The sequence below is a fragment of the Onychostruthus taczanowskii genome, unplaced genomic scaffold (genome assembly GCF_017590055.1).
Source record: "Onychostruthus taczanowskii isolate IOZ18803 unplaced genomic scaffold, ASM1759005v1 scaffold44, whole genome shotgun sequence".
NCBI lineage: Eukaryota > Metazoa > Chordata > Aves > Passeriformes > Passeridae > Onychostruthus > Onychostruthus taczanowskii.
The window spans coordinates 5934201-5949177 of NW_024501903.1; the positions used below are offsets into that span (position 1 = coordinate 5934201).

General features: G+C 43.7%; 1 protein-coding gene across 1 annotated transcript in view; it reads left to right on the plus strand.

The window, feature by feature from the left end:
• The first annotated feature begins 6865 nt into the window (after nt 1-6865).
• The window catches only part of TMEM135 (transmembrane protein 135), a 159411-nt gene continuing 151299 nt past the window's right edge, over nt 6866-14977 (plus strand). Inside the window, exon 1 of the mRNA XM_041414155.1 lies at nt 6866-7154. Within this exon, the coding sequence (XP_041270089.1) occupies nt 7014-7154 (141 nt within the window). The 5' untranslated portion in view covers nt 6866-7013. The remainder of the gene's footprint in view (nt 7155-14977) is intronic.

A 14977-nucleotide genomic window follows, 5' to 3' on the forward strand; every position in this document is an offset into this window, starting at 1 on the left:
AGAGTTTTAACTAGTTTGCTTCAACTTATTTCCTTGATTCTTGTTCATATACACTGACAGACCTGGTCCAGCAGAGAGGAACCAACCAACCAAGAGTCTGATGTTGCAGTCCCATCAAATCCACAATTGTTTTTTACACTGCCTTGATTTTTGACAGGAGATCCAAATGTGGATGTCTAAAGCTACATCTGCCCACCTAAACACAGTGTTTCAAAATCTAATAATAATCATGGGTGTGCTGTTTCTTTAATTTGCAATTTAAAGCACTTTCAAGACAACTGGCAGCAAAGTTGGAAAATAAAGGCAAAGGAAGCAGCTTGCCTCAAAGAGCCTCCTCTGAGCCACTCACTGCTCACAGCTTTGGATATCCACAGTCCTGCTGAAGGACAATGTATTTTATTAACCCAGGATAACATAAAATCACTGCCTATTTGAAAATATAAACCTGAAAAATGAAGTAGTTCAGCAGCTGCTATTTATGCTGTTGAATTGTACTGCTGTGACATCCCAGTGCTGGCAGCATGAGTGATCAGTGTCCTGAGGCTATTTCAACAGGAGCATTTGACAACTACATAGCTGAAATTTACTGTTCATTATTCTTCTGTAAAAAAAAGAAAATCAGGCTTAAATTGAAAGTCTTTTCAAAAGTGCTGAATTCTTAGAAGCTATCATTAATTTTCGAAGGAGCTGTTGGGTGCTCAATTGCTTTAGAATAATTACATTTCTATCTGTGGCCTCAGCAGCTCAACTTGATGGATAGAAAGTTTTATTACAGAAGCTTTAAGCACAACTAGAAACTCCAAAAGAAAAATAAAAAAGGCACCTATTTTCTTAAGGTCATGACTGAAAAATGCTTGTGTTGGAAGAATAAATAAAATCTTAATAATGACCTCAAAAAAGTTTGGAATGGCAAACAAAAGGTTTTGTTTGAGGATGTCATCATTCACTCCTGTCTCCTTTTTCTCTCCTATTTTCTGAAAGATCCTTGGCGTTGACGCTGCTGAAGAATAGCCCACCACTCACAGGCGAATGACAATGACTGGCTGGTATCTATCCTACTTAGAGCCAGACCTCTCTATAACATATTGATCTCAGATATCATTCAAAAGGCCCCAAAAAAGTGCCAGAGAGTGAATTAGCTATCAGATGTCACAGACAATAGAGGTGCAGAGCTCTACTTCAGTTCTTGGAGCTCTTTAGGAGTGGAGACCCATCTGATGCTGCCCCTGAGCTCCCTGTGTGCAGCAGCTTGGAATCCCAGCTGTTCCCACCCTCCCCACTCCTGGTCTTGGAAAGGTGATGATCACCTGCATGTTTGAAGGCTGCTGCCCCCACCTGGCAAGCAGAAATGAAGGACGTCGAAGCTGTGTGGGACAGGTCTTTCCTGACTGTTCAATTTGGTGAACAACAAGACAAGAGGATGGCAGAGGAAGGGCATGAACTCCAGACACAGCAGTGTGACTGTAGAGCACAGGCAGCCATACCTTCTGATAGCACCAGGTCTGTTTGGGTGGTATAAAGCTGTACTGCAGTGGTTCCAGTCAAACAAAGGTAGGGAGTTTCAAGCACAGAAGCACACTGAGCTACCTGGACGATGCAAGACTGATTTCTGCATTCTTTCCAGAGCTATAGAAAGCGCTCTCCTGGAAAGCAGGAGAGCAGCAAGGAAGCAGCAGGGTCACGGTTGCTGTTTCGGGCTGCTCCTGGGATGGTGTGTCCACATGCACTGCCTCTCATTCCTTCTGTAGTGAAAGCAGTGGCTTAATTTAGCCTTTAATGACCAATTCTGTCACCTGATTTAGAAAGAAGAAATCACTGTCTCCAGGAACAGCAACACCATAAGCTAAATACAGTTGGAGTACAATTCAACTGATGCCAGTAGCATGAATATGGCTCAGTGTGTCATCTCTTGGTTTGGCCCACAGAGTCAGTGTGGTGAATGCTATGATTTTGTTTTCTTAGTATAATCCTTGGTACCTCTGTTAGAAAGACTGCAACATTTAGGTCTGGAAAAAAATCAATTTTTATATAAACATGGGGATATTATTATGTGTATTAAACTGTTCAGAGGGTATTATCCCACAGTCCATCCCATATTTAGTTTGGACATTACTACATCTTGGAAAATGGGAATACTTCCAGATAATTCCTTTACCTTGAAATATCAGCAAACATAAGGGTATTTTGAACTTATCCCCTGCTAAAAAATGAACAAGTCGCATTCATGGTTGCAAGCCAGTAGAGAATCTCTCTTCAAATAATGCAAAATGGGTCAAGTTAAAAGCATAAGTAGTTTCAGGCACAAGGGTGAAAAGTAGTTCTTAAAGGGCCCTTTTTTTCTTGGAGGAAAGTAAATCCACTCAATTAATGGCCATTCACTCCTATTGAATACTGCCATTTCATGTATTAGCGATGTATGTTACAAGATTGTGGTTTGTTTCAAAAGAAACTAATAATATATTGTACCCACCATTTCTCCTGGATTTTGAGAAGAAATGGAGATTGGAGCAATACCTCCAAGTTTCTATGCAATTTACTGAGGGAAGTAGATATATTCATGTACACATTATCACCACTGACCTGAGGAGAAGAATGAATTTAATCCCTAGCTTTTTTAGCAGCAGAATACTTTTCAGTCTGGATTTCATAAACTTTATGATGGAGGCATGAGACAATTGCACAGATGGCAGAGAACAAGCTGAGGGATAATAACAATGAGAGTGGAAGAATGGGAAAAGCAGGAAAATTAGTGAGTGAAAAAAAAGCCCTACTGGTGGAAAGAGCAGTTCTTATCAGACAAGAGAAGTTACTTCCAGAACCAAAATGCAGGCACTGAGAACAGCATGAGGAGCAGGGAAAAGTTGGATCCCTTGTCCCAAGGGAGAAAACAAACAGAAAAAAAGCAAAAAAAAAAAAAAAAAAAAGCACACAAGCTGGAAAGCAACAAGAGGGAATGGAGAGGGCAATAGGGCAATGCATAACATTTCTTCCAAGTTAAAATGTTTCCAGATTGTTCTGATATTTAAAAATATTTAGAAAGAAGATTTCCCAGATCCCAATGCATTTGGAAGGCAGAGCCTCCTGAAATGTCAAGTCCTCTGGTTGTTTTTTTTCATCCGTTTATTTTTTTCTGCCTGATTTTGTTCTAATTAGTTAAATGCTTGCCTTGGGCTCCCAACCAGGCCACTTTCTAACACTGATAACTGCTCAGTGTGAAGGCAAGAGAAAAATATTCACAACTCCAGTTACTCTCATGGGATGAGATATGTAATTTATTTGTAGATACCAGACTTAGCAGATGCTGACGATAGCAGTAGAGAATATTCCAAACTGAGACCCACTAAAACCTGGAAAGGAAGGAATTACTTTTCTTCATTTAGCAATTGGTATCCAAGCCATCTGCCTTCCCAATATAATCAGTTATCATGTGCATGGGTAAACTTAAGGATTGCAGTGCTGTCCATCAGTTAAGGTACCTTGCTAAAGAGTGAGTCTGGCCAGGGACTGGTACTGAAAGCTGCAGTTTGTTAACATAGGCAACAGGAACAGAGTCTCAGCGCAGTGAGATGCTGCCACATCGCTCCCTTCTGTGACACCAGGCTTGGAGTCTAGGACATCATTGCTGTCCTAGTCTAGTGAGGCTCATATTTTCGTCAGCCTACATTTTTATTCAGACACATTGGTATCTTTCACTCTGCTACACCAACAAGGACCAGGGACCAAGCTGAGCAGTCTCAACTCCCCCACCATTCATGTTGCTTAGCAATTGACTCTCTCTCTGGCTTTGGTTTTGGTACTCTCTGGGTAGTTCTCTCCAAGGGACCTGGATGTTACAAGGCAAGCTCTGAACATCACTTGGCTTTATGCCACAGGATTCACCACTAGTGTTTGTTTAAGCAACATTATAGACACACCCTGCTATTCCCAGTAGAGAGCCTTGTTAATGCAAAAATGAGCATTCCTAAAAACCCTAGGTACTTATGGGGCAAAAGTAAAGGTCTTCAATGTTTTATTTTAATTAATGAGATTCCATCCTTTTCTGAGACTTTTTTGTCCCTATTCCAATCAAGGGTAGGTTTCCCAGGACAGAGTAGCCTGGGGTGGCATCCAATGCCAGTTGGGCCATCAGCAGTACTCCCACGTGGCTTCACCCCTGGGGCTTCTTCTCAGAATATTGCAACTCTGTGGAAAAGAACCCAGAGCAAGGTCAGGACTGTGCTGCTTTCTTTATCAGTGCACCATCAGACTCTTCCTCAGCTGACCCAACAGGAGACATGCAAAAGCCTGCAGTTCTGAGCAGGCAAGACTTCAGCCTGATCAGGGGCGCTGCACAAATGAACAAAGTATCTTGTTGGATCTTTCTCTGTCAGTTTTGCTTAACTTGAGCTGGGCAAGTAGTCCCAAAATTAGGACTTTCTGCAAAAACGTGTGTCAGAGGTGAAAGAATCAGCTTGTGCAATTACTATTGTATGTGCCATAGCTCTCTGCCTACAAATACAAGGCAGCAAGCAAGACTTAAGCCCAGAATATTATCAAAGCCAAAACATGCAAGCAAAGAGAGCCAGAATCCATAACTTAGGCAATAATTGCCTTTTCTGCCCACAAGCAGTGTTTTACAGAGTACTACAAAAACATCAAGCAAGGCACTAGGTCCAAGCCAAAGTCCAGACAGCACTACAGCCAGTTATATTGCCAAGACTGCTTCCCTGCGATGCTCAGCACACAGCAATATTCACTCTCCGAGGCTGCCACACAGCCACAGCTGCAGGGAAGCTGTACCCCAGCATTAAAGCTGAATTAAAAAAAAATAAAGTTCTCTCTAAGGCCTTCTACTAGATTTTAAATACAACCTATCATAGACAGAGTTCTACCTGAAGAGGGTTGGTTGGTCAGATACGCTGACTGAAATAACATAATTGAACTATTTAGGCCAAAGATCTCCTATTGTAGATTTGTTATGAGTCTGCAAAGAGTCTCTCAGTGGCCCCAAGTTCTGTGAACCATTCAGCCTACCCATCTCTGGGCTGCTAAAATTGAAATGCAAGTATGTTCTTGCACCCACAGCAAGCTCCTTTGGAAGAACAGTAAAGGAGTTTGCAAAATCAGTGACAAACTGGCTCTGTCTTTTTGTGAGTGGTACAGGATGGTCTTAAGTCTGATCAGCAAGCTGAACTCTTCAACAGTTCTGTTTGGAGCTGGACAGTAAGAGGACAGAATTTTCCTGCTGTGGATTTGTTCTACGTCTGCATTTCACTGCAGGTTACTTTGCTGATCTTCCTATGGACTTCAGGATGTATGTCCCACCTAGGTCTTGAAACAATCTCTTCTTGACTCAACCTCAGCACAGGACATACAGCGTGTACTTGCTTCATCAGGACAGAGTGCTTGTGAACTGTTATTTAACAGAGACACAAATAAAATCCTCAGGTCCTGGTACACACTGCCCCTTTAGTCCCTAAATTAGCAAAATTTCAAGCTGGATCTAGATGCCAGTTTTGCAATTGAGCTGTAACTGTGTCATCAGTCATTGCCTCCATGGTTTTGTAAAACTCTACCATGTCCAAAGGTGATTAGGGGATTGAAACATCTTTCGTATGAGGAAAGGCTGAGGGACCTGGAGCTCTTTCACCTGGAGAAAACTGAGAGGGCACCTCACCAATGTCTATCAGTATGTGAAGGAAGGGTGTCAAGAAGATGGAGCCAGGCTCTTCTTGGTGGTGCCAAGCAAGACGACTTGAGGTAATGGACAGAGACTGATGCACAGGAAGTTCCACCTGAACATGAGGAAGAACTTCTTTACTTTACTTCTTTGTAGGTGACCAAGCACTGGAAAAGGCTGCCCAGAGAGGTTGTGGAGTCTCCCTCACTTTCGAGATATCCAAAAGCTGCCTGGACACAATTTTGAGTGGCATGCTTTAGGGGATGCTGCTTAAGGAGGGAGTTTGGACGAGATGACGTCCAGTGGTCCCTTTAAACTTTAATTAATTATCTCCCTTGGCTCACTGTGCTCATAATTAAAGTGCTTCTTTTTAGGAAGACTTTGCACTTAACAAGCAGTTCTGCACAGGGACTCAAGCACAGGCCAATCCACTTCCCAGCAAGTTTACAGAACTCTGAAGCCAGCCTGCAAACACTCTAACCACAGGAGACAGACTTCTAAGTGTGTGAGGAGGCCACACCAATTAAGACAGGAAGCAGTGTTTGACATTATCCAGGGGCTCAGGAGAAGAGGGATGACATGAAAACCGGAGGGAACAGGGCTGCACGGGTGGAGCGAGCTGAAGGAGATGTCGCCGCAGTCACAGGCGGCGAGCGAACTGCGACATGACCTTTAATTCTGAGCTGCTCGGCGGGGACTCCTCGCCCTGCACCGAAACCTGCCCTCACCACCGCGACGGGAATCAGCCGAGTCGTGCGCTGAGCGGCTCGCGCCGCTGGCATCCCACAATCCGTACGGCTGCGACCCCACCAAGTACAGAAACACAGCTTCGTGCAGGCACAAAAGTGCCCGTGCCGCCACGGGTGCGTGACAGGACACGGGACGCACATAGCGGGGACACACGAAGGGGACACACGCGGGACACAGGGGACACATTGGGGACGGGCGCGGGACACACAGGCAGGACACCCAAGGGCACGGGGGACACACAGACGGGGAACACACACGGAGGACACTCAGACGGAGGACACTCAGACGGAGGACACACGCACACACAGAGGGGACACGCACACCCTCAGCGTCGCCTCGCGCCGCCGGCCCCCCCTTCCCCTCCTCCGGCGGCTCGCGCCACCCCCGGCCCCGGCCGCTCCCCGGCGGCCGCGGATTGGCTGCGGGCCTCACGCGAGCGGCGCGCGCGCGGGGCAGGGGCGTGGGAAGAGCGGCTGTGCCCGCGAGTAACCCCGGCGCGCGCAGCGCCCCGCGCGACCTCTTCCCCCGGCACCGGTGGTGACGCGGCGGCCGCGCGCGCCTCGCGCCCCCTCCCTTCTCTTCCCTCCGCGCGCGCGCTGCAAAGATGGCGGCCCTGAGCAAGTCCATCCCCCACAGCTGCTACGAGATCGGGCACACCTGGCACCCGAAGTGCTCCTGGGCTGTGCTGCACGTCACCCAGAGCGCCCTGGCAGAGTCCCTCCGCATCTACGGCACCCTCTACCTGGTGGGTGTGTGCGTGTGTATGTGCGGCAGCCCGGCCTAAGGGGGGGTCTGGCCTGCGACGACAAGGGCAGGAGGGGTGTCAGAGAGGGGGGAGCCTGGCCTTGGTTTTGGGGGGATACTAGGGCGCAGGGGGGAGCCTGGCCAGGAGTGGAATGGGGCTATAAAGGACGTGGTGGGCCCCTGGCCTGAGCGGAGGGGGAAGGGCATAGGGGTGTTTTTGGGGAGGGCACAAGCGGTGCCATGGCGAGGGGCGTCTGGCTTGGGGTGGCAGGGAAGGACATAAGGCATATTGAGGAAAGGAAGCTTGTCTGGGGTGGAGGAAGAGGGTTATGGTCGGAGGCAAAAGGCAGGAGACAAGTCAAGGGGCAGCCTGACCCTGGAGTGAAGGGAAAGAATCGTAAATAGTATGGTTTGGTGTGGAGTCTGGTGCTGGGGAGGAGAGGGATGGTGGTTTGGTGAAAGGGCTGCAGGGGTGTGTGGTGGGGAGAACCCGGTGTGTGGTGGGGAGAACCTTTGGCGGGGGAAAGGCATGGCAGGGAGAATATGTTGAATCTGGGCCAAGTAGGGCAGAGGAAAGACATAGGGGGTGGTGGCATCTGGAGGCATAACATACTGTGACAGGATTGGTGCTGGTGGGTAGAGGGGCATGGACACATGCCTGAACATCGTATTTTTGTCGTTTTCCAATACCTGTGGTACCTGAATGAAAAGCCTTAGTGTTTGCCTGGGAGGCTAGCATTGTGTCTTTGGCAGTAGCAAGTGTAATGCACATGTGTTGGTGATACCTTCATAATCAGTGCTTTTAAGATCAAGGAGATTCCATTGCATAATGAAGCAAGGCTAAAAAAAATTATGAAGGCTGAAGGAGTCTGACTATTTAGAGAGTATCCTACAGGTGAGGTATCTTAGTGTGAGTGTGCAGTTAAGCTTGGTTGTATCACCTCAGTTGCAGCTGGCACGTTTCCAGCAAATTAGGGTGTAGATAGAGGAGCTGGGATGTGCTTGCATCACCTGTGTCAACATACCGTTGAAGTCAATCCAAGTTGGAATCGCTGCAGGGGAGCGCTTCTGTCCCCACCTCCCTGCTTCTCCTGTAGTGGTACCCGGGGAATGAGGAGGGAGCTGGCCACCGAGCTGCCCCCAAGCTGGCGTGACAGAAAGAAGCACAAGTCATTGAGTCTGCACCAGTGGTGGTGCAACAAAATGATTGAGCTATGTAATAAAGAGAAGGAAAGGAGTGGGATGGCAGCATCCTGACATAATTTGGTTTAGCTCCCATTGAAGGGTTTCTTCAGTGAAAATTGTGATGACATCCATTTATATGATAAAACAGTAATGTAGCAGTGTGAACCTAAGGAGCTGTCCTGTCTGACAGTGAACATTTTCACTCTGAACTGCCACAGACAGGAGTGGCAGCTGGTGGGAGCATACAGTGAGCTGTATAATGAAACTAATACAGACAACATTCTCTCTTCTCCTCTTCCTTTAGCCAGTACTATTTTCTTTGTGTCTGTTTTCTGTCTAGTTTGCTCTGTAGGAACATAAATACTTGTACCAGCAGAGCGTGGTTCTGAAGTGTTCCATGAGAGGTGTAGTGGTGATTTTTCAGGTCTGGCTAAATATAAAGCAACTTAAACAGTTCTGTAATTAAATCAAAAATCCCCATCAGCCAAACCTGGTAAAGAGATTTCCTGCTCATAGCTCTGTTATGGTTCACTCAGTTGTGCAGTCACGGGTTAGGGAGAAAGCTCCCGCTTTTTATTTCTTTGAAAAGAAAAACTGACCTCAAAATGCAAAATGGTTTCCTGACCTGTTTTGCACTGTGACCCCATAAACAGTTACATCTTGTCACAAACCCAAAGTGAGGTGGGAACCTTCTCAACCAATGTCCTGCTATATTGTAGTTGTCACTTTTTGCACTGTCTTCTTTGCAGTTTAGTTTAGTTTCTCTTAGGTTTTTATTGATAGTGTTTAACTTGATTTGCCAGAGTAATCTAAAGCTGAGCTGCTCTCACATCCTGTCTAAAGAGAGAGGAAGCACTTGCCAGTCTCTGCTCCCAGACACATAACTGTACCTTTTCTTTGTGTGATTCTGGACCTCATCTCTCCATGAGCTAACCCAGAGGTTAATTACCCTGCTTTTAGCTGGGTCATTTTCATATGCAGTAGTGAATTGAATTGGATTATTGAGCAGGATTTGATGAGCACCAGAACCAGTGTAAGGTAAAGAGGAAAAGGCTGCAATGTGGGCTGCAGAGGAGGAAGCAGAAGCTTTGCAAGTTAAATAGCCTGGCAGGGAAAGAACAGTCTTGAATTAAAGAGAGTCATCACAGAATTCATTCTTTGGTGGACTTACAGCTGTGCTTGAAAACCTTTTAACTGTAAATGAAATACCACAGTTGTACAGCAGACATGTTCAGGTTCACATAAGAAGATGCACTTAAGTTATTTTGTCTTTATAGTTATATCAGTGTGTGTTCAAAATGTTTCTGGCAGTACTTAGTCCTGGTTCTTTGTAGAGCTCAGCAACAAAAAATGCACTTCATTTTTCTATGTCAAGCCTGTAAAATGGCTTCTGATTGTTCCTCCTGTTGCTACAAGCTAATAACTAAGGAAAGGAGATGAAAGAGTTTCCTTTCACAAAGGTTGTGTAGAAATGAATGAATAGATGAGAATAAATAACCAGAGGTTGTTCTCTGAGAGAACGTGGTTAGGGACAGTTATAATTTAGAGTGCAAAGTCATAACAGCTTCACCCCACATCTCTTAAATGTTTTGTTTCTCCTTGGACTGTGGGAGACTGATGGAGCTGAATTAAGTGGCATTAGTAAGTGAAATATTGGCTAAGTAAGTGGCTATATAGTCTTTGCTTTTAAGTAGTGCTGTACTTTTTGTTTAGTTGTTGTTTGTTTCTTTTCCTTCTCTTTTTAGTAATTGTGCTTGAGTATTTTTTTTGTTGGAAAAAAATATAGCCTTGAGACACCATACTTGCACTGTCTTTATTTTTGTTCCAGTACAAATTGATTGCTTTAGTGAAAAAGGGCTTCACATCTAAATTGAATTGTCCCTCCCCATATGAAGTGGCTGACAGGAATGCCTGTTTTGTAATTAAGACTGCTTGTGTTTTCACAAACTGAATGTCTCCATATGCAAATCTTATGAGACCCACTTAAAAAAAAAAGTTGCTTAGCATCTATACTTGCAGAAGAATCCCTAAACAGTCTTTCATAAACCTTGTAATTATACTTTATGAAAAGTATTTGCCTTGATATCTTGAAGGTTCAATGAAGAAGTCCTTCCTCAGAACTTGGTGTTTTCTTCCATCTGTACTTTGTTTTTACATTAGTCAAAGCTAAACAAAATGAGAAATTGTCATCTTGTATTTTCAAAGCTGGAGAGGTCAGACTTCTAGAAATTGACATAGGTGAGGAGAAGAAAATGATTTAACAGGTAAATTGCAGGAAGCTTAGAAAAGGTTGGAATACTGGCTTTGAGTTGTCTCAGCTTCCATTTCCCAAGATTCGGTTGATTTCACAAGGGTAAAATGCTATTCATCACATACACTAGAGCAAAGTCCTCTTTTTCTGGGGGTTTGTACATTTTAGACATTTGTTTGCTGATAGTGCACAGTAGTAGTGCTCAGTCATTTGTATGAAGGCTTTGTAGTGTATCAGAGATAATCTGATCAGGTAACATTTTCACCTAATCTGAATAAGGTAAAAAATGTTTGTTTGCTACTTTGTGGTAGTAACTCTAGAACTCATTCTTCTAACCCTTTGCCTGGGATGGCAAGAGTCAGTTATGCCATTTACCTTTCCTTTCTCTTAGTCTGATTGTCTACTCTCTTCACCTAATTTAAGACAGGCTTCCGCCTTCACTTTCCAACCTGACTTCTGTCCTGCCCCTTTCCCTTTCAAACATAGGTCTTCCTCTCCCTACCTACATCTCCTGCCCTTCCTTCCCAGAACCAACCCCTTCCTCCCCTATATCTGCTGTCCTTCCTTCCTGCTGCTAAAGGGCACAGCTTGAGCACTGGCCCAAGCTGACTCTTGGCTTGCTCCTGGCTCTGACTCCAGACACCTCTCCCACACAGATCTGCTGGCCTAGAGCAGAGGAGCAGCAGGCCTAGTGCAGGGTGGATGCCAGCAGATCTGTTTCAGATGTCCTCTGCACTGAGGGGTGGTTCAGCCAACTCTTCAGAGCAGAAGTAACCAGAGTCTGTTGCTCCAGTACCTCCAGTACAGATTTTAATGATCCTCAGCACTTGCCCTTTTTATTGATTTTTTTTCTTTCTTAATCTCTTCTCATACTCTTTTCACGTCCATTTTCTTACTTTTGATTCTCATGTGGGTTGCACTTCTAATATTTCTTCATACTTGTGCCATATCTGCTTCCTCCTGTGCCTAGAATAATCTTCAGGTTTTTAGATGCCAGTTGCTTCTTTCTCTTTCTGTGTCAGAAAGGGTTTTTTTTCTACTTAGGATTCCAGTGTTGTTGTCTTTCTGAGCCCTGTTTGACCCACCAATAACTGCATTCTGTATCTTAATCTCCATTTTTTACTTTGTAACCTCTCTAGGAAGAGGATAGCATTGGGTATCATATTGTCAGAGACACAAGTGCTATCAGCTGTTGTATAAATATGAAGTGCTTTTCCTTGCTCTGCAATATCAGTGGGAGGGACATTGGTACGAGTACAGCATGGGCCAGGGAGCTGCAGTGCAAGGTGTGTCAGCTGGCAGGTCACTGTTTGGCTGGAGGCACCAACAGCAAGAACAGTTCTTACTGTACTAATGAATTATTTTGAAAATGGTTGTAGGTGGGACAGAATCACCAGCCAAAGGTCAAGCTGAAGTGTGAGTCTCACATCACTTTCCTGGCTGCATTCACATTGCTGTAGGATTGGGCCAGAGGTTGTTCCCAAGGATGGATGGTGCACATTGGCTGTGCTGCTGCTGCTTCACGTTTGCTTTGCATGCAGCTTCCCTTGGGAGAGCTGTTTGACCTGGTCCTGAGCAAAGGTGGGGAGCCAGCTAACACTAAAGTGGATCCTCTCTTGTCTGCCAGCATAGATAGAGTTGTCACATATCATCTTTCTGAGGTGTGCAAGAAGGCTGCACTGCCCAGACTGTATTCTGAAATACTCTGGAATTGCTGGGTATATTAAAATGTGATTTTTCCTTTTTGTGCTGCAAACCGTTGTGTGTTTAGAAGTAGGGTGGGGGGACTAGGGAGAATGATAGTGTTACTGTGGAATGTGCTTCTGAATGCCAGCTTGGATCTCTGGGTTAGACTGTCAGTAATCTCCATTTTGTCTGATTCAGTACCTAGAGTTACTGTGATGGTGGTATGTGATTGCCTTCTTTTGGGTATCTGTTCATCTTAGTACTGTGCAGTGTCCTGTGTCTCTGCTATATGATGAATGACATGTAGGTCACTGTCTTCTTGCCTTTAGATTCTTCTGGAAGCTGGGTTAAATATGAGTAAAATTAGCCTAAATGTTACTAAAGTAAGAATCTGTGACTTCTTCATTCCAGGCTGCGGTCATTCCACTCTGTTCAGGTGGTTTTCAGGCCATGCTATAAAAATTCTTTCATAAATTGAAAATAAACAAAAATAATCTTTTGCTGAGATATGCTGAGAATTTAAAAAGAATCTTATAATGAATTCAGGTGAACTGAAAAATTTATGCTCAAAGATGCAAGGGGTAACCAGGCACCTGTATCACGGTACTGTTGGAAATGAGGGAAAGTCTCAGCCTTGACTGACTGAGCAAAGATCTTGGTAAAGACGCTACAAATACTGAGAAGTAGCAGGGACTGTTTATCAAGGAATAAATCTGCTCTCTTAAGTTCGTACAGCTTTACTGTAGAGTGCAAGAATTTCAGGGTAGGAGGATAATCCTTGAAAATTATGCTGAGTTAGACATTTTAAAGGGAATGAAATTCAGTCTCCAACTCATTTCAGTAGAAGGAAAACAAATACTAAAGATAAGTTGTCATGGAATGAGAGTGATTTCAGGCTTGAAGGTAATTTAGATGTCATTCAAAGAATGTGTGAGTACTGTTTGTTTCTTTTTTTTTAGTTGATTGGGTGATATGGAAAATTTTAAAAAATTCAAATCAAAACAACCCACTGATGGTGATCCTCATATAGCATCTTGCATGAGACAGGGCAACTCAGAGAGCAGGAGGCACACATTCTTCTTCCTCAGAGTACTGCAGGAACGGACTTATGAAATTAAACAATGTGGAAGCCAGGTTTTTGATATGAATTAAACAATGTGGAACCCAGGTTTTGTAATTTGTGAAATCAGGAAGGGATGAGCTAAACAAGGAAAAACAAATCTGAGTGTTTCAGAGGACACGTGAGAAAGAAGTTGCTTATTTGAACAGGTCTTTCAAAACCCAAGTGTTACCTGAGGGCATTTTGAGATTCAGTTACACCAAAGAGCTTAAAAATAATTTTTATAAAATAAAGGAGTAATGTTGTTGTAAAATTTGTAAAAAATTGCAAATTATTCTAAAAGAACATATAAATAACTGAATACAATTTTAAAAGAAATCTAACATGTATTTGTAGCTCTGCCCGCCACTTGAGTAATCTGAAGTATTTTCTTAACTGTTTTAAATACTGAAGATTGCTTTGTTTTTAGTGTGTGACTTAATTTATAAATTTTTCCTTGGGTTTTTAGTGACTTGCATCATATGGATTATATAAACCATGTGCACAGTTGTGTTGGTAATCTCTAAATTTGCATTTTAAAGGTGCCTCAACATGTCAGATAGTTGTGCTTATAAATGCTGTTGAACTCTGCTTTCCTAAGGATTTGGCTAAGTGTCTGCATATTTCTGTAGGGTTTTTAAAATTCTTTTTTTCTTTTCCTCTTTTTCTTTAATAAAAGTTTGTTATGGTGTGGTGGATTTCAGCTGGATGTTGTGAAGGAATGAGAGATGGTGCTACTTGTTTCCATTTTCTATCAGTCAATGTAGTATGTGTTGTTTAATTTTGATGGAGGGGTAGTCCTTGAAGTCACACACTTTGTACAAACTTAGGACATGGTTAAGGAGGGAGGATGGAGGAGGGAGAGACAAAAATGTTGTACGCAGGACAGCAGAATTGGCAGAAAGCCTGTGGTGTTTTTAGCCTGCTGTGTAACCTGTCCAGCTGTACGTTGGTCAGCCAATTAGTACTATAATTAAGTCAAACTATCCTTTGTGTGCAGTGCCTCTTGTGGAATCCATAGTTCAGGGATACAGGTGAGGATTAAGGATACTGGAGGTGAAGCTGAGGTTATTGTGTTTGGATGATGAATACTTGTAGGTGTTGCATGACACATCATGAAAATAATCAGGCTTGGCTGGTGCCTCACATCATGTTTGGGTTTGAGTCTTGTGTTCCTTTTCTGCTGGAACAGCAATTGCCTAGCTGTAATCTTGCAGTAGACTGTGTAGCTGTGGTTTAGGGATGGCATTGGAATTGTGTATATTCTTTCCATGGTTAGGATGCAATAAAAGAATTCTGATTTTTTTAGATCTATGGGGCTTAGCATTTATGTATAAAGACTAAATTATAAAAGAAAAAGGACTTGGGTAATGATATTCCGCAAACTGAGGTATCCTGAAACTGGTGGACTGATTTTCTATAATTACATTTTTTTATGTTGGAAAGTCAAAATGCAGTTGTGTGAATTCTACAGTTAATGCTAGAAAATATTGTTTTCTGTCTGTTTATTAATACTGACCAGGTTTTTTTTAATACATCTGTTAGCATCGTTATGGAGATTATTCATTTGCCAAGGAAGTACCTACTGGATGTCCTGATGCCC